The sequence below is a fragment of the Pelecanus crispus genome, chromosome 2 (assembly GCF_030463565.1).
Source record: "Pelecanus crispus isolate bPelCri1 chromosome 2, bPelCri1.pri, whole genome shotgun sequence".
NCBI classification, from domain to species: Eukaryota; Metazoa; Chordata; class Aves; order Pelecaniformes; family Pelecanidae; genus Pelecanus; species Pelecanus crispus.
Window position 1 is genome coordinate 21322388 of NC_134644.1, and position 18701 is coordinate 21341088.

Below are 18701 nucleotides of genomic sequence, written 5' to 3' on the forward strand. Positions count from 1 at the left end.
AAGGACCTGTCCCAGCTCCGCAGCGCGCTCACCGTGTTCTTTCAAAATGAACTGGGGCCATTAGAGCGACAGCTCCCTCCTCCTCCTGCAATTCACAGTAATTGCTCTTTGAAGGATGAAAGCAAAAAACTCTGACATCAGACTGTGGCACAGGGCTGCAAGTGGCCACTTACGTCCAGTAAGCAAAAATGCCCCTTTAGCATCAGTGTCTCTTGAAAGCAAAAATTTACATGAGAAACACTTTAAAAAAATTTGTTGTTATAAATTTTAGTGGCCATACGCAATTGAAATCCTTCCTGTCCTGTGATGTTAATAGAAACATTCCATTCTTCTATGACACTTACATTCACACAAGCAGTATACAACTATAAACATTATTAAAGTTTATTAACAAAAGCTTTGCACATATTTTTTTTCATACACTTGGAATTTTACATCTAGTCAAAATAACAGCACATTTCCATCTTACCTTTTGTACAAATTGTTACAGAATATCCACCAGTGGGCTGAGTAAGTAAAATAAACCACTGGTTTACTTTTGTAAAGTATCTACAAAAGTGATTTGTGACATTTTTAAAAAATTCCCCGGAACATATAAAAATAAATTATTTTTACTTTTTCAATTAAATCTACTAATTAGAAATATTACAAATCAAAATATCAATGTTTTCTTATGAATTCTTCACAATACAAAACAGATTCACAAAACTTTATTTACAGAAATGAGGTAAGAACTGTGCAATGTTTAACTAAGAAACATATTGCAGAATTAACATGTTCTTCCAAATAAGTACACAGTGGAGGTCTAATTACAGCTGGGTCTTTTCCTCTAATAATTCCCACCTTAATATTGATTAGTGGTCATTGCCCCCATCTAAACTACCCTTCGCCATACTGCATAGACTCACGCCATGAATTCAGCTACTGCCGCAAGTGTTGTAACACAAGTTCACCCGTTTCAACCACTGGTAAATTTTAGTGGGAAATACTAACTCACTTTTTTGGTAATTTATTAGTGAAAAGTGACCCAGGTAACAATCTGCCTGAGCTATCTACAGTGGTATAAACACCTCTAGTAAAGGCAGAACAACAAGGCTGCTGGTGCAACACAGAATATTCCCGCTGCTAACAAGGACACGTCTAGTGCATGATCAGCTGTTTGCAGCCATTTCAGCAAAATGGAGGTAGCAACAGGCACTTGGTTTAGGCCAAACACTACGCGTACTTCTTCCAGTGTGGCCTTCTCATCTGGTAAGAAAACTTTGTCCTGGAACCAAACCGGTTCCTTTAAAAACCTCAGAACTCTTAAAACCTACACCAAAATTAATAAACTTTGGATTCCATACTGTAATTCTTACTCAGAAAAAACTCCCACTATATAACAACAGGAATTTAAAGGAATAAAAAGTTCAGAAGTGGATTCCCTTATGAGTCAGGTTGCAAAAATAGGTGTGTAAAAAAGAAACGACAAACAGCAAGTCCAGGCTGCCATTACAAGCTTCGTCTGAAAGGATATATTGCAACTGCAGCAGAAGGTCAGACTGGCTAGGGTTGGGGTTGGTTGGGTTTTTAAAACGACTGCTCTGAAACCAAAATAATGCATGACTGCAGACAGTTTACTAGCCTTTAAATTTATAAGATCATCAGGACTGAAGAGTCAAGTATACGTTTTTCTGCAGTTGAATTCGTACTTAGTACCATCATATTGACAAAATAATTATGGTTTGCAGAGTTTTATCTACTTCACAGTCTGAAACGTTAAAAAGTACATCCATTTTAGTGCAACAAGAAAGCAAATGAAAGCCTACCAAAAATATCCTTACGAAAATTATTAACCTTTTGCTGTGCAGTAAGAGTTCCTTGTTGCATTTCTTCAATCTGCAGAAGGGAAAACTGCAGTTTGCAGCCAAATGAAGTGCTATAACAGCAGGACATGCAGTTCTCAAGTACCGCTCAAATGTCAACTCTTCTCTGACGCAACTGGTCCAGTTTTATCATTGAGCCTCTGTGTAAGAGAAAATACTTCTAAAAATCAGATTATAAGATACAGAGTTAAGTAAAATTAAATTCATACAAATGACAAAGCAGATGAGGTACATCTACTAGAGCTATCTAAAGAGTAACTTTTGTATTGTAAAGAATAATCATTCATTGTAGAATAAAAAGTGGGAAATGAAAGAATAATTGTAGGAGTCGTCCTATATTGAAGCAACTCTTACTAAGGTCATCACAGCTGGCATTAGAAAACACCAATTTTGCTGCTTCTTTTATTGCAACTAGCCTTGCTGTTCCTGGCTGTTGGCCTCTCCTTGGAACGGCATGGTGGTCAAGCCATATGCACCAGGTGACCTCTGCTATGTTTTACCCACTGGAGAAGGCTGAAATCTACACTTGTCCATCAGAACGGAAATACAATTTCCATTTTGCCCTGTCACGATTATCTTTCTTTCATAAATCGCTACAAAGTCATTTCTTGCAAGTATTCAACGGGACTGAGCAAAAACCTCATCTCATTCACTGAGCATTCAGAAATGCCTGAAAACCTGTTCCAACTGGAAATGAAATTAAAACATTCAAAATTTGGCAAATAGAGAATTTTAAAAATTCTTTTTGGATTAAAGTAGTTCAACAATCCAATGCAATCTGCCTCAATTCTAACCTTTAAAAAAAAATAAATAAAAGCAATTTCAAAAGAAATTTCTTTCTAAGGGTTTTGTTTGAAAGATGTTCCGAGATTTCCTGGAATTGTTTACAGCTAACTATTACAAGTACAAAAACTAAAATTGTAACAGCATATTTGTAAAATATGCTAGTGCTGCCCCCAGTCGTGCTGTCCAAGCCCAGTAATAGCCATTTAAAAAAATTCAAAATAAGGTCACATATAGAATAGTTTGTTCTGATGCAAACCAAATACAGGGTCTCAATTCCGTTCACTACTAATTTCTAGAAAATGAGTGGAGATAAATTTTAAACATACTAGAACAAATTGTGAACATTTCTAAATGAAGGCAAGGCATTGAGCAAACCCCTGCAACAGAGCGCTTCTGCTCTGACAGTCAGTGACGGGAAAAGAATGTGATCTCACCGGAGGCCTGCAGTTTGTGGTACGGTTGCAGCATCACAACAACGGACCAAACTGGAAAGTGACAACGACCACGCGCAAAGGTTAATGAAAGTAAATGCTCGTATTTTTGAATGGAAGGGAGCTGTTTCCAGGAAAACTGTCTTGAAAATTCATCATTTACGTTTTGTGTCTCGCCTTATGTTTGGGAAGTACCACAAAAGCCCAGCTGCCCAAGTCCTTCTCCAGCACTGCGCTCCTGAAGCAGCTAGAGGCTTTAGGGGTGGGGAGCAGAGCGGGGACCAATATCTAGCCCCAAACTCTTCCTGCCTGCTGTTGCAGACAAGCTTCCCTGTTTTCACTACCACTGCCACTTGATGTCTTCTCCAAGGAATACTGGAACTTTGTCTTCCTGCTCTACTCATCCTTTGTTTTTACAAGTTCCACATGCTCCTTCCCTTCATCCTCTCTTACCGTAACTATGGCCCTTAGAGAATGAAGTCTATTCTCTGACTCGTTGAAGAAAGAATTCCTGTCTTGGGGATGGAGGTTACTGGTGCTGAAGACAACGAAATGTCTTTGCCAGAAAAATTGTGTCTTGTTTCCTTATCTGTCTAGGCAAGGTTTTACTACTCTATCAAGCAAAGGAGTCGCTCAGCCTCCCAGTGTAGAGCCTCACCTTCCCACGCCACAACCAAGATACACATAGCCCGTTCTCCCAACACATATTTCACCTTCCCAGCAATGGGCTCCTCATCTCTCAGGTCATCAACTAATCTATACAGCTCCACAGTGCCCGAGGCCTGGCCAGGACAAACTCTTTAAGTAAGGTGATAAAAGGAACGCTCTACAAATTAGTGGACACAAAGTCGGAGAAGGTGAGGTGAGGAGGACTAGGGCTGCAGTTGTAATTACGAGAAGGCAAGGGTTGCTGGATTGGTGTCCTGGGAAGCAGGAGTGTGCAGCAGACAGGTTAGGTGTAAGTGACTACAAGTTCAGAGTTCTGAACCTCATTAAGCACAGCCCAAGGCTCAAGAAAAAATAAGAAAAAAAAAAAAATCCACCATCCTCGAGTTGTGAATACAGGCACATAACTTGCTGCTTATCTTTTAGTTACCTCATGGAGGTACTACACTGAAAATGAGGTGAGAAATATACTTACTGTCACCTTCTGAGCTGCATTATCTCCATGAAGTGTAAGGAATGGGTTGGTAGTAGCTGCATTAAGTGGCGAGGCCTGTGTGCCTGAAAGTAAGTTGTTTATGGGTATCTGTGCTCCTCCAGTTATCTGCAATTGCTGTACTTCAGACTGATGGTGTTGGTGGTGGTGATGTTGTTGCTGTACTAATTGATACAAAAGGGCCTGATGTTGTTCCTTGAGTAATATGAGGAGAGGGGGGAGGAAAAAAAAAAAACAAAAACAAAACCACAAACCAAGAATTAGTTACTGAAAAATAGCTCCTCCCTGGGTTCTTGCTTATCCAAATTTTAAGTCAGTTTTCACCCTTAACCTAATCCCAGCTAATTTAGGTTACGCTAATGAAGTTCCACGAGACTGTGGGAAAGGGAAGAGAGTGCCTATAAAATTTCCTGAAATCAGTAGCTCAGCAAAAGTTCAGCTAAGCCTGCTGGCTTCGTCAGGCCTCTATCAGAAGAAACATACCTGAGAAGAATATCAAACCATGTTTGTCAAAGTACTAAAACTACACAATTAACAATACAAATAGTTAAACCGGTTACCTAATGGCCTATATGAATACTGCAAGGCAGAGCAAATACAGCTCATGAAATGACCCAAAAATCTTTTGCTAGAGTCCTAGTGGAATCAGAGAATAGCTTAGAATATTGTTAGAAACCACACATGGTCCCAAACTCTGCTGCCCACAGCTGACGCTGAGAGAGATAAGCCACTGCGTCCACACAGGACAAAATGGGGCTGAAGGCACTAGGGAACAATTCTTCCAGCAATACCCACAGCCCAATAATATCCTGGATGACAGTCATGCTAAATTACAAAAAGGTTGAAGCAACGGAAAAATGAAAAAGATTATCAAAACCTGTAATATCAAGTTAAATGCATTTATAGTATTTATATTAGGCTGAGGAGTTTATCCATGCCTTCGAATACAATAGAAGACTAAATCATAATTAACTGGAAAACTTACTGATGTGAGTTGCTGGGTACTTAGTAATTGCTGAAATTGCTGGTGCTGTTGATGGAGTAGAAGTTGTCTCTGTTGGTCAGGAAGTAATCCTAGTCCCGAGGCACTGTAGGGTTTGACAGGATAATACTGTAGCTTATATGAAAGCATGGGAACTTTTTACTTAATCTTTCCATTGAAACAAAGAAAAGAGGTACATAAATATAAGTTCCTATTTAGCATTTTGATTGCATACTGTCAAATATTAAATAGTCTATCCAGTTGCATTTTTTGATACATACCTAGACATTACCACCACCACCCCCAGTCTCATTTATGCTGAGCAACAGCAACATCTTGTCTGTAAGTCTACTACATGCACATTGTTTTAAACTCAGATAATAATTACCATTTCTACATTTTTTTGAATATTTTATAGAGAAAAGCCAGATTTTGTATTATAAACCCTATCTTGCCAACCTTTAGTACTTAGTTAACTGGCACTTACTTTGCCTTGGCTTCCTTCTAATTCTCATCTTCTGCTATACTCAAATCTATCACTATTGCCTATACTTTGTAATTTAGCAAACACGTTCAGCCTTGAAGTGGGCCAACTGATGTTGCCGTGGAATGAAGCAGGCTGCCTCCACACTTGTCTACTGCTTAGCTCCCAGTCCCTGTTTTCATTTCTACATAACATTTTCTGCAGCTATTTAGGAAATTGGGCAGGGAACTGATCCAGCTGATTACTAGTCTGAAAATAAAGGGTTTCTTCAGCTATACCAGTTCACTGCAAGACCAACAGCATGAACAAGGGTGGTTTTGAAACAGAAGACCAGGAAGACAGCTGGATTTACTCTTCCGGTACCAGTGTTAGCTTTTACTAGTTTAAAACACCCACTGAATTATTAAGGTGTAGCTTCGCAACAGGTTTAGCCTGCTATTGAAAGGTTAAGTATCTCCCTTTCAGCAGTTATTGTCCCCTCCCCTTGCGCTAGCTCTTGCACAATGAGCTGCATCTCATGGGAATGGAGCTGAAACCTAAGCCAATACAAGACACAGGGAAAGATTATCCATTCATGTAGATGCGGTTATTGTGTGAATGCACAAGCACTAGCACCAGCAAGAAGGTGTGTGTAGGATACCACCAGGACGACAGGATTGCTGGTTGTGATTGGTCGTAAGGAATTAAATTAACTTAAATCAGACACAAATCCACACAGCTAGGCTACAACCATTTAGCTCTTCAGGACACAATATTTGTCTTGCCTTTCTACAGTAGCTAGCATGCTGCTACTGTGACTCTGATGACTTTGACATTTACTTTGTATTAACCAGCCAATATGAAAATACCCACAGCATCACCATTCTCTACCGCTGGGACAGGGCAAGCACCACATGAACTTTGTTTCATACTTCATCGGATGGCCTCAGTGCTATGGGGAAACATGTGCTGGGCTGCACTTACTATTGCCCATCATCTACTTCACAACATCCATTACTATCATTGCTACCACTCTCCTGGTTCTCAAACCTCCGGTCAATAGTCTTTTTCCCTAGCCAGGAAGTCAATTCTACTGACCTTGTCCTGTGCAAACCATTTTGCCTCTGCTTATTCTTGCTGTGCCCTTTTTTTCCTTGTGTTATATACTTTTCTGAAACTGCATAATCAGAACTGCACATAATATTCCAGGTGTACACACACCAGGGATTTAATGTGACAGAACAAAAAAATGGGTAACACCATTCTATTTATTCCCCACCATCTGCTACCAATGTTTGTTTCACTGTTGATGAAAGCAGAGATGACAGTTCACCTATCCAAGGAAACTCCTAGATTTTCCTCCTGAGCTACAACAGGAAGACTCAGGCCTAACATAAGCTAGAACTTGGCTTATGTTTGACTTTCAAACAGTGACAGTCATCGATTAATTGAAATTCCTTCAAACAGCTTTAAATTCAATTATATCAAAAGTATTTGTAACAACTGCAAAAAATAAGTACCTTTGGTTTGACTAATACTACCATTTTTTTCCTTCTTCTCTTTTCTGTATTCTTCTATACTGGAATGAATCTTCTCCACTGTTTTTTCATTCCTTTATCCTATTCTTTCTTTTTTCCTGTATCTTGTTTTACCTTTGCACTTCTTCATTCTGCTGCTGTTCTCCCTTCTCTCTATCCACTCTGTCTTCCTCTCTTGCTCTACATTGGCACTTGTAAGAAAATACCCTCAGCCAGCAGCTGAGATGTAAGTGTCTAGAAACAAAACCTAACTGCAGAAGCCAAAACGCTGCAGCTCCCGGGCTTCCCAGAAGAGGCAGTTCACTGGATTTCACCACAGAGCTTTCTCTAAACTAAATAAGCTTGGAATGTAAATTTAATCCTTTTTAGCTTCTCATTAAAAGGTATATCATCAGTCTTCTCTGGTTGTGAGAATGTAAAGAAACAATCCTATCTTCTTCCTCAAATCACTTGATCTCCTGATTGCTAGCAATCTGTATTAAGCCATCTTTTTCCCAGAAAAGGATCGAGTATTTTTCTCTGCCAAATGAATGTAGGCTTTTTACCTACAATTTGAAACTCCCTCAAACAGCAGTGTGCAGATCAGTGTTTTCTCAACTCCCTATGTCCCACAGTTAAAGAGCTTCATGTGAATAAGGACAATATGCATAACTTCACATATTGGTGAATAATCCAGCTATGTTTCACATGAACCTGTCCAAACAGATTCTGAAGCTCGGGAAGTTACTGGAAGTAGGAACTTACAGGAACATCTGAGGAGTCTTTTAATTCTAGAAAAATACAAGAAAGTTAGAAAGTAGGGCTGAGTTCTCATGTGACTTTCCATCACCTTGGGAATACTGATTGAAGCCAGCTCCAAACTTGATCACCACCATGCAATCTAACCAGGTTCGGAGAGCTCACAATAGCATGGTAGCAAACCTCTGTGCCTGCCTGTGCTTGTTACCATTTAACCCTCCCACTTACGCAGTTCAAAGAGTAATGATGCCTAGAGGAATTTGACATTAAAGAAATAGTCAACTAGTTGCCACTGAAACAGCACTGAACTCAAGAGTGGCAGGAACAAACAGTTTCCATGTAGTTTCAGAACCAATAATCTCAACCAGTAGAAAATACTTTTATATTTTTTCTGGGTTTTTTTCCCCCTTCATTCAAAGTCATCCCAGAGCCTCTTCACAACTTAGTTCCAGTAACAGAAAAGTTTTTTCATATATTTCACCGAAGCATTTGTAATGGAAGAAACAGGAATGCGGAATGTACGTGTCATTGCTAAAATCATATTAGCACTAATGGTTGCTCGGCCTGAACTTTTTTCCTCTAAATATAAAACTAGAAATACTCACAGAAAATGGGGGCAATTGTAAAACACCTCAAAAGGAAGGGGGCCCAGCAAATCACCTGGATGAGCTCAATAAAGCAGAGAATTGTGTGGAAAGTGCACTTTTAAATTTAAAATAAACATTAATTTTAAATTTAAAATTAATATTAACTTTAAATTAGTATTATTGAGGGAGCAGTGCAGAAAGAGATCACACAAGAACAGAAATAGAAAAATGGAAATGCTGACAAAGTTGCACATCATAAGCTTGTTGTAGCAGAAAATAGGGAATCATTGGAGTATTCCAGACTATGCTAAAAGTTAGAATGAGAGCTAATGAACAGGATACTACATGCAGTATTCTGTTTGAACTGGAGTAGTCTACTACTAGGCTACACGCTCAAGAGCGGTGAAGTTGGATATACTTTAAAAAAAAAAAAGATACAAAAGTATCTGCGATATACAGAGTCAGAAATAAATAGTCTGTGTATTAACAGGAACATATGAGAAAACAGCAGCATGACTGGTATATTTTGGCATTACCTGAAAGTGGAAAGCATTATACAACTGGTTAATTTTATTGATTTTGTCTGGTATTTCTCACTCCTCCTCACACTTACAGGGGGAGTAATGCAAAATTCCTGTGTTTTCAGCAGACCTCTGATACTCAATCAAGAACATAACTTTTCATTAATGAACTGTCTTTTGTTTAACATATGAAACGTTATATTCATATATGGTATAAACTATGAAAAATAGAACCTCCTCAGTAAAAATATGATAGCACATCAAAACAACAGGATACACTTGGAAGTATCAGGTTTTATGAGCCTATTGAAGCACTACCACCACACAATGATACTGTACGCAAGCATTCAGGAGCTGCCAAACGAACAGCGAGGAAAGAAACTGGAAAAAGCAGCTACAAAACCAGGGATCCCTTGCATCATTCCAATCACATGCGCCTTTTTTGGTGGGTAATCCACCATAATCTCCAAAAATAAACTCTACTTAAAGACAAGTAATCCACTCCCTAATTTGCGGCATTTCTTTCTACACAGAACCATAGCTCTCCTTCCTCAGCGAAGGACAATACAAGGGGTGGGGGGAAGGGGAGCGGGGAGAATGAGTTAGCCCAGGCTCTGCTCTATCCCAAAATACTTCCAGACCAAGCAGTCCATGCCCCTTCCTGGAAAGCAGCTGTCTCCTTTTGTTACCCATTTGCCTTGCAGCTCAAGCAGCAGCAGTTCATGCTACTGAGGATACCTGGGTTTTGGGGAGGGTCTGTTACGAATACTCAAAAGTGGATCTTTCTATGCATTTAAAAATCCTTAGGAACACCACTTGAAAAAAAATAATTTTGTTGTCTTTGGAGTCACAGATGCAGAGAACTGAAGACGCCGTGCAACTGTATCACTACTCTGGTTAGTTATGCCTATTACATCTTTAATTACATGACTGTATACTGTTCTCCTCCCCCTCCTCCCTTCTTAGTGCAACAAATGGTAGCTTTTCCAGAGCTACTTTAATCATGGAAGAACAATTGGCAGGACAAAGAATATTGTTTTCTGAACTAAAAAAAAAAAAAAAAAAAAGAGCTGAAGCACATTTACATAATTACATTTGTTTGGGAATGTGACTTGATTAAAAAGCAGGAATAAATGGACACTAGGATTCCCAAAAGCTAAACAGAAAACATCTTTTCTTTAACTTGACTATCCGTGCTTCCATTCAATGCCTTCTTACTTTCATTCACAGGTCAGGAGCAGAACCTAGTTTGACAATTACAGGCTAAGGAAGAAACAGTACCTTTTGAATAAGACAGTTAAAAAAATATAGCTAAACGGAAGAACAGCAGACACTCTCAGGAAAAACAAAAATCAGCAAATTCTTACCTGTTATTTAACGTGGTTGGCAGAGGATGCGTTGCATTGGGTGGCACAGTTGCATGAGTGAGAGGAGAAGGGTTCTGTGATATTGTTGCTGGGGTCTGAATTACCCCATTTAAAGCCCCTACAATTCCATTGATTGCCAGCTGGCTGGCTGGCAGTGCTCCAATTATTCCACCCACACCAGGCACTGCAGGAATGGTGGAGGTTACAGTCTGCATACCACTAGCTAGTGCCCCCACTGTCACACCATTGACCTGTTGAACTCCGGTGACTCCTGAGCCTTGCTGAGCTGGACTCTGCCCAGCAGGTGGTGGAGTGGAAAGAGCTGATGAACTGCTGGTGCTTTGTCCGCTGGAGGTTATCTCCTGGTGTAAAAACAAACAACAAAACCCCCTCAGCTGCATAAAATTTCACCTAACAGCACAATGCAAGGACTATGATGAGTTAACTTGTAGCAAGTTTAAGTTTAGAAGAAACAAATAAAAATTACCTGATTTAATACAGGAAGAGAATTGTCTGGTAAAAAACTGTTTCCCAGATGAGGGCTTTTACTGCTGTTCAGGGAATCGGTGCTAGGTGCTAAAGTAATTATTTCAAAAAACACACAGTGGTTAAATTTCTGTAACATGTGAAAAAAAGATTCAGAATAATTATTTCAAAATAATGTCAAAGCTAAACATAGAAAATGTAAAGTCAGCCTTAAAATCATTGCTGAGGAGTAAAATATTAACTAAATAATTAGTCAATCAATAGATTCAAACAGATGTGCTCCAGACTGAAGTAAAAAAGAAGCTGCACTGAAACAAGTAGTAATGGTTCACATAAATCTTCCAATTGACTTTTAAGCATTTAAACACAAATACTTAGCCTATATTCATCCTACATGTATATGCATCTCCCATCAATGGCATACATGGATGAAATAGATTTTCCATATAAATTCATGTTCAAATTACTTTCACGCTTTAATACTCTCCTCTACTTACCTGCTTGTACTGGAAAGGCATGTACTTGATGAGAAGGGCTAGGATTTGAAGTTATTGTTGGAAAGGGCACTGAAAGCTGTGCATTGAGTAGCTGAAGCCGCTCCTTCTTAGCAGTCAGATTCTTTATCTGCTCTTCTAACCGCCTATTTTCAACCTGAAGTTGGTGTAACGATTTAAGCATTCCTAAAACTAAGGTAAAAATGCTTATGTTATCTTTCACAACCACATTCGAAGAATGAATAACATCTTCATTATTTTAAATTTCTGTATGACAATTTAAGACTAGCATTAAGTCATATGTGAAAATATAAATAAAATTATTACTGAGAGATTACAGAAATTTTACTTTAAGTGGAAAAGTTTAGGATCAATTTTGTGTAATTTGAAGTGCAGAAAAAAGTATGTAGCATGTGATAGTAATTTTGCAATATATCTACACCCTGGCTTAAACAGAGATGAAGTCGTGTCATTAGGGCTGACATTCATTTTAAGCAAACAGCACTACATGATAACATATCCCCAAACCAGAATATAAAAATAGTATTATTTTAGTAGCACAGGTTAATTGCATAGTTGGGAAAAATCTATTTCATCTGCAGTATTAGAAATTTTAAACATTATCAAAACAGAAAATGTTTGACAAATATGCATTCACCTAACAATGCAGCTAACCAACAACATTTATGTAAAAAGAAGCAAGTTGGTGAAAAGGGAGTTTTTCTGCTTTAATGCCCTGTACAGTGAATCACAAACTTACAGAAACAACGAAAAGAATGTCATCCAACGTGAAGTTACCATGACACACCTTGTGAGCAGGAGCTCTCATTTGCTTTGAGCGGCGATCTACAAATCACCCAGCAGGGAGCACTGTGTGAGCACTGCAGTTACCACCCCTTTTTTTGCAGAAAAAGGGCATCATCTTCTGTACTAACCTGATTTTCACCCAGCACAGTTTTCTCAAACTCCCATTTGGTTTCAGAACTTGGATTTCCCAACTAGTACTAGAGTGTGACTGTAAAGCCACAGGGATAGCCATTTTTTTTTAAAATTCTAAATTGTATTTGTTTAACATGACCTCTGGGCCTACTACAGACATAAGTCTACTGGTATAGGCACATCTGGTCATTTCCCAAGGATTTAGCTTTTATCCCTCCTCTTCAAGAACATACAAAGGAACCCTCAGTGAGCCCAAATGAGATGCAATAAGACTTAGCTAAACCTGTCCTCCAGCTATCATGTTTAAAGGATTATCCCTGCATGAATTTCCTCACAATTAGCATTTTTGTCAGAATACCATTCATAAAAATACCAACTAGATACCACTTTACACTACCAATGAGAAGAATAATATGTTTGATAAAATGTAACACAAACCCTAACCTGGTATTAGAAGAATTTTTTAAAATTTATTTAATCATAGTCTTTGATACTGATATATTGTTGAATATGGAGATCCAAGTGATCTGCTCATCACTTATGCTTTTAACATATTCATTCTGGGACTATTCCACTCTAGTAAACACAACTCGAGAAAATAATGATTTGCTTGTTTTGAGAATTTCACGAGAAACGCAGAACATAATAAAGGTAAGAAAGCCCAGTAAGACACCTGCCTAACATTTGTAAATATTTTTTTAAAAACAGCAACAGAAGTAGACAGTTTAGAATTAAAAAATGAAAAATGCAACAATTAAAATTATTATGCCAATTTCTATCACACAGTATAATGCAAACTGGGAAACTGTGCTATACTATTTACAGTAGTGGATCTAAGAGTCCAGAATTCATTTCCAAACTCTGCAAACAATCAGCTGGATCTGCAAGTCACTTCCTCTTGCATGACACAATTTCCCCATCCATAAAAATGTAGATAGAGAACTCTTCTGTAACCTACTCAAGTCACGTGCTGTATGAAGTACTATGTTACAGTTATACACTGCAGTTATATTTCTAGTCTCAGCAGAAAATATATTTTTTTTAAAATTCTTGGACAAGCCCTGAATGGCAGTTCGGTATAACACAGTTAACAAAACCAGTAATAAACAGAATGTGAGTACTTACTGTCACTAGGGGTGCCTTGCTCTAATAAAAACTGCTGTCCTTCACTCCATTGCCTCTCCAGAAGCTGTTCTATGCTGGCTGCTACTGGGGGCAAGTTTTCCCCACAACTGTTCCCTGATTGATCATAGCGAATCTGCAAGCTGCTTACAGGGGATCTGTTGAAAATATTGCAATTTATTGTTTAAAGAAAGGGATGGAAGGAAAAGTATTAGTAAAAGGCTGTTGAAGTTTCTTACCTTGTATCAGCCCTGAGCACCTATGTATCTTTTAAGTTAATTCCTCAAAATCACTAAGAACTCCTGGTTCTCACTGTCAAGGCTTTATTAAAAGAAAGATGTAACATTTCACAGTGTGACAATTTACACTGAGAAAGCACATAACCTCTTCTTGCATACAGACTAGCATAATACCTAACTGACAAACAGCATTGATTTAAATTATACAACACATACTTCTACAGCAGGAAGCCATTGTATATGGATACATAGAGCACCTTTAAAAAAAAAAAACAAACAAAAAACAAAACACACAAAACCAAAACCACCCCAAACAAACAAACAAAAAAACCCCAGACCAAACCAACCCTTCAAACCTCTCCCAGAGCAAACTGGGAAAATAAAAACAGTGTATTAAAATCAGCACAGTAATGGTGCTTCCATGTAGAAAGGCCATATATAATTCCACTGCCTAACTTGTTCTAAAAAGAATCATGTAAAACCAGATTTTTGAGGGACTACATGAAAAATTTAACAAGGGACGCAATGAAAATTGGAGTTACCCTCTGCACCCTCTGCCTGTCCTGTGTACACTTAATATACTTCCTTTTTTTACTCATGATCACACACAGTTCGAAGAATAATCCCTTTGCTACCTGCCTTTTCTCATTCACAAGAAAATCAAATATTCAGCTCACAGCCACTAAGAAAGCTGGGTAGCCCTCAGGTCCTGTGAGAAGGCTTCTTTTGCATTGGATGGGGCAAAATTTAACCTGTGAGCAAAACCAGATGCTCAGTGTATTTCTGACTCCAGATTCTGGCCTCATGTATGCATGGCCCCGTTCCTCATACAGCACCAACACCACAGCCCACTAAAAGTTGGTTGGTGGTTTTGTTTGTTTGTTTTGTTGGGTTTTTTTAAATCAACTCCAGTGAGCTCAGATTCCCATATATTAGTTATTCCTGTAAGTTAATATATTAGTTATTACTGTGAGTAATAACTATTGGTGCCATCACAGGGTCACAGCCATACTGTTCTATATGTAGTGCAAGCTTACTGACAAGACCACCATAGTCCCAGCACAGGACAACATATAGGGCTCAGGAAATCAGTGTGTTAATTATGATTAGCGTAATAAGCAGTGGTCACAGCACATTACCTACCTAATGACTGTCAAGCATTTTGTGGGCACCAGAGCAAAGTGATTTTTACGAGAAAAGGTTTTAAGTAGGTGACTTAAGAGCTCTGTAAGTATTTATAAATAATTCCTCTTTTGCATACAGGATGAAAGAAGAAAAACACACTTGTTAAAACAAAAAGCCCTGATGAATGGGTAGCCAAGGTAGTGGTTTTTTGACAAGAGATCACAACTCAACAGCATTTAACAGTTCAGCACAGACATGGCAAAAACAGCCTTAAAACTAGTTGTTTACACGATGTGCTGAAGTGATAAGAAGGAAGGTTTACGCGGAAACATTCTGAACAGATGTACTACACTCCACACAAACAAGGCACTTAAAAAAACCCAAAAAACCAACCAAACAAAAAAACCCCACACAACACCAACAGAAAACAATTAGAGAAAACCACCACACAACCCCTCCAGCAACTTCTTTCTCTGTATGCATGCTTTTGAAGGGCGCATAACACTACTCTAACAGAACGTGCCATTTGAATTATAAATCACCAACAAAAATCTTGTTGGGCTTAGGACTGTTTCCTATCAATTTCACAAAGGTAGAAGCAAAGCAACACAAGACTGTATAACCTCTGCAATCCCTCACTGGAAGCCTGTACAGAAGGAAGAAAAAAAAAAAAAAAGCCCAAAAAATCCAGATTTCCATGTATCACAACATTAGTCAATCCATCCTCTTCCAGCTGAACCCCTACCGCAACCATTAGACATGATACGGTTCCTGCATACTAGGGTTGAATCCTTATTCCAAATAGTACTTGACCACAGTTCCCGATAGGATTATAAATGTGCTGTATGCGCAGGTCCAGTGCTGTCACCGAGATGCGAATCCCTTGTTTCATGTTTTGTACCTTGCTTACTTGCACAACTGTTTTTTGTTTGAGTTTGGGGTACAGTTATTCATACTCGTATAGTATTAATTGTAAGCAATACTGAATTTAGATATAGGCATACATACATACTTCAATGCAGGTATTACATAACATATTTTTAAATCTAAGGTTAAGTATGGGTAAAAAAAAGTTTGAATGCTACCTTGGGAAAAGCAGCAATTCCTTTGCAAAATGGAAACACCTCACATATACCAGGTATATTTATATTCCTCATATATATTAAAACTTTAAATATGACAGCTTAAACATCGAACACTGCAGTTATATAAGGGTACAAAGATATAACAATATGAATTTGAAATGACCATACAGCTCATGAGTCACATACATCTTCTCCAAAGAGCAATCAACAGCAAACAATTGTTTCTGCAAGTGTTTTTATTTTAAGCAACTATCTGAAAATTACACGGCTCTTTCGGAGAAGTGTGTTATTTATGAATCTCATAAGCTTCAAAGGGAAGAGAGTCAGAACTTGCAGAAAAATAATTTTAATAGATAAAGCAGGTAACATTCAGAGTTGCAAAGTTTTCAGGTAGCAGATTTTTGAAGTTAGCTTTTTATTCTCTGTAAAGCATATTTTAAGTAATCAGAGTTACTTACTTATTTAACTGGGGAAGGTGGGATGTTACCTACAAATTTTAGAAACGTCGACATACGCATGATCTTTCTTATCACACAAACCAGGGGTGAAATTTGCTGACTACTGAACTTAATTGAATGGGTAAGTTTTCTATATTTTTTCCATGCTAGGTACTTCACCCTAAGTTTTTCCACCTTTCAATTTTGGAACTACAGCAGTGATTTCTCCACTGACACCCACTCCCCCACCCCCCCACACACCTTTTCTGGCTTGTTTTTGAACAACTCTACTGCCAAGCAAAAGCTATCTGCTCTTTGCAAAGTGATACAGCTTCCATACTCTGAAGGAAGCTCCGCAACTGTGGACTGAGGTGGCCTTTGTATCATGCAGTTCTCCTTTGCCATCCCCACCAAAAACAGCTGAAATTTGACCATGTTGTAAGTGCTGGACTGTATATACCCTGAACATACACTCCGTAGAAGCATCACATGTAAGACGTTTAGCTTCCCAAATATTCTACCTAAAAACAGCCTGAACACAACTATGGCCTACTGCAAATCGTACAAAGACCAGGCCTTTGCATACTAACTAAGAAGGCATTAAAACCTGCAATTACCACAACACATATGCATAAGGAGACTACTTAATATATAATCAAAAGTTCTGGAATTTCCTAGTTGTTGACCATTTCCCTTTGGAAAATTAACTTACTTGTCTGTATATATACAGACATGTTGCTTATGTGTATAAAGATTTATATGCTAATGTAAATATACCTATTTATACTGAGAACACAGTCTAAACTAATTTGTAAATTCTCTATTTATTGTTTTAGAAGCAACACATATTGGAAAGCTTAAAAGCCTGTTCATGACTAGGTAATAACACCTAAGTATTTTAATGGATAGTCTCAGCCCATTCGACAAGAAGTCTTTTGATTAATTAAGGAATATAATACAAGATCAACAACACCAGACATGTACATTAAATTACCTAATTTGGAGATATTTTTTCTAAATTACTGGAATAAACACATGCTGTAACAATCAAATTCATTGTTACAATGCTGTATCTGTGTAACGACTATTTTAGCTATCCTAAAATCCTTTTCAAGATAAAATCCCCATGGTTAGTCCCTAAGAAAAAAAAAAAATACAGTAATAACCTTATAAAATCTAATTCATATGGGATTCAGTATGGAAAATAAAGCCCTTTAAAAACAAAGATTCACTTAAAATACACGGGAAATATTACTTAAGTATTCACAACACAATATTGAAATTTTAACAGCAAGTATTTTAAAACAAAATAATGTGATACAATTCCAGCAAAATTCTTATGGCAAACTTATGTAGTAGAGGTGAATTGCAGGAGAACAAATAAAGTACTTTTTTTTTTCCCCCACAGGTATTGTTGCATATTTTGAAGTGGTGAGGGAAAGGGAAGAAAATACTTGTTCAAAATTTTTGACTGATATTTAATTTCTCAGACCATCTTATTCCTGTGATCATTGTAGTCTTTAAGTCTATGGGATTTGGGAATTTTTGCAAATATGACTAAAAATATGTCTATGGTAACAAATCTGAGGAGGTAAGTAGTACATGTAGATTAAATGATAGATAAATCCCTCTAAAGCAAGCCTCCATTTCTTAAGTAAAGTCCTTCATTTGCAAACGTAATTTCAAGTGAATATAAAAGTGAATATAAAAGTGAATCTCAGCACATTTTTAGCTATCTGGACATATTAGGGGCTTTTTTTAGACGGATATATCTATATAAAAATAAACATATGTATACATGTGTATATATATACACACACACAGAGAGAGAAAGAGACTTGTAAAACATTTATGTGTTACTAGTAAAAAGACAGTGAACTTTCCAAATCTTAAAACATTTCCTCTGCCTGCACTCTCCAATGTAAATAATGCTTACCGTGGTGAGAGACTTCCTCTGGGTGAACCTCCTCTGCCAACAAGGCTGCGGCTATTATCTCCAAGATCTTGATCTGCAGTGTAAATATTTCACAGCTGATAAATCGACTCTTCTTAGATAAGAGTTTTAAAGCTGATGTAGATATTTTTAAAATACGTTAAATCTCAACCTCTATCTGTAGTTACTGCTGAAGAGTGAATACGTTAACTAGTTTAAGATTGCTGAACTGTAGCATGTAAGGTGTTGTCCTTACACATTTCTGAGGCTGTACCAGGCCATGGATTATGTTCACTTCTTTCATTCCTTTCAGTTTTACAGCACAGAAGCGTGGTTTGCATTTGCAGTACCCTCCCCTCAGCCACTTTTAATTTCTACGGTGAAAGTAATGAATCACAGCTGTG

The 18701-nt window shown here is 37.9% G+C and overlaps 1 protein-coding gene across 5 annotated transcripts in view; it reads right to left on the bottom strand.

The window, feature by feature from the left end:
* Positions 1-368: 368 nt before the first annotated feature.
* The window catches only part of MLLT10 (MLLT10 histone lysine methyltransferase DOT1L cofactor), a 131884-nt gene continuing 113551 nt past the window's right edge, over positions 369-18701 (bottom strand). For 4 of the 5 annotated variants that reach the window (XM_075704599.1, XM_075704598.1, XM_075704596.1 and 1 more), the window contains 8 exons: positions 18301-18373; positions 13482-13636; positions 11421-11609; positions 10925-11013; positions 10438-10799; positions 5227-5329; positions 4224-4436; positions 369-2022 (listed from right to left, as the gene is read on the bottom strand). In XM_075704599.1, the coding sequence (XP_075560714.1) occupies positions 1954-2022; positions 4224-4436; positions 5227-5329; positions 10438-10799; positions 10925-11013; positions 11421-11609; positions 13482-13636; positions 18301-18373 (1253 nt within the window). In that variant the 3' untranslated portion in view covers positions 369-1953. The remainder of the gene's footprint in view (positions 2023-4223; positions 4437-5226; positions 5330-10437; positions 10800-10924; positions 11014-11420; positions 11610-13481; positions 13637-18300; positions 18374-18701) is intronic. The other variant, XM_075704597.1, reaches the window with a different exon arrangement.